We start from the raw sequence: 1,373 nt of genomic DNA, 5'->3' as shown, positions 1-1,373 counted from the left end.
GCTCACCAAGATTCCTCGAAATTCGTATGAAATGGGGCAATCCATAGGAATTTTGGAGGAAAACAAACATGAGGTCTTACCTCATATTTCTCCTCCTTATGTCTACAATTCTCATGTTTTCCCTTTGTGGTATCCAAATGGCAGTGTTGGACTATTCCTGTGTTTTAGATTCCTGTAGGAACTCAGGTTACATGGCATCTCAATTCCTGTGTTTTCCCTATTCTATGTTTGATTTCCTGTGTTTATATGATGTAAAATCACACATGACCTCGGCTGTCCAAAGCCCAAAGCACCCAGATCCACGTTTCCGCAGCCACAAACGAATCAGCAGAAAAACACCCCATTTTGCAGTATGAAACACAAACACCCATCCCTAAGCTAAAACACCTCGTGTCTGCACCCAAAGTGCGCCTTCAGCTCAAGAACAACCCCACCCACTCACTCCCCGGGTAAATTCGACCTCAAAAAGCGTGCTTCGAGCGAAGAACAAAACGTATAAGAGAAGGCGGCGCCTCACCAGCGGCGCGCGGACGCGGACACCAGCGCTGACCGGCGGCGGGGCAACTCTGGAGGCTGAATCCATCGCTGGATCGGGCGGCGAATCCACGCGGCTTTCGGCTCGGTGTCGGGGGTGGACGAGAGGCTCGCGGTCGCCGGGAGTGGGGGACACACAAACAAGGGAGCCCGTCAGCTACTTTTGGTTGGACTCAAAAAGAAAAAACCTCTAGCCAAGGTCCAAAAAGAAAACAAAAAACTTAGGCCCAAAAAGAAAGTTAGTTTATTTGCATTAGACCATCTCTCCCACTAAGAAGGCGTTGGTGGTGAGTGGTGACTTCCTCGATTTCAGTATGTTGTGCTGATTTAGTACATCGGAGTTGCTCATAGGATGTGCGTGAGTGTCTTTTATAGAGATTGTATGTGCATGTATGTGGGCATTTGTGTTTATAGTGTGTTCACAAAAACTAAGATGGAAGTTCGGAAAAAAACTAAGATGGAGTAATTTGACCTTTTTGAGCGTGTCCATTTCAAACCCTCATTCATTCGGTATATAACCACGCCTCCAAAATCGTTCTTCCTATTTCAAACATTTCATCAAACAGGTGTGACACCGCCTGAGCATGCCCAGGAGTTGCGACGACCACACAAACGACCCACACGCTGGAACACCCACACAACTAGGAGTGCACAAGCTCGGGTGGCCTCGTCCCTGCGTTGTCTATCCCTGAAGCAACCCCACAGTCGAAAGAGGGTGAGGTTCAGTGGCAGACGCGTGAGCTAAGGCAAACTCCAATCCACCGAACCAAACGAACGTCATTTTTGTCTAGATTTCGTCCTTTGAGTCTGCCGGAGGGGCGGCATCCGGCCTCGTTCAC

General features: G+C 48.7%; 1 protein-coding gene across 1 annotated transcript in view; it reads right to left on the bottom strand.

Annotated features, from left to right (window-relative positions):
* LOC119331573 (F-box/kelch-repeat protein At1g55270-like) overlaps positions 1–695 on the bottom strand; it is a 5,282-nt gene extending 4,587 nt beyond the window's left edge. The window contains exon 1 of the mRNA XM_037604738.1: positions 518–695. Within this exon, the coding sequence (XP_037460635.1) occupies positions 518–583 (66 nt within the window). The 5' untranslated portion in view covers positions 584–695. The remainder of the gene's footprint in view (positions 1–517) is intronic.
* Positions 696–1,373: the final 678 nt, after the last annotated feature.

This window comes from Triticum dicoccoides, chromosome 1B, assembly GCF_002162155.2.
Source record: "Triticum dicoccoides isolate Atlit2015 ecotype Zavitan chromosome 1B, WEW_v2.0, whole genome shotgun sequence".
Classification (NCBI taxonomy): domain Eukaryota; kingdom Viridiplantae; phylum Streptophyta; class Magnoliopsida; order Poales; family Poaceae; genus Triticum; species Triticum dicoccoides.
Note: the sequence above shows the minus strand (reverse complement) of the source record. Positions and strands in the feature narration are given on the sequence as shown.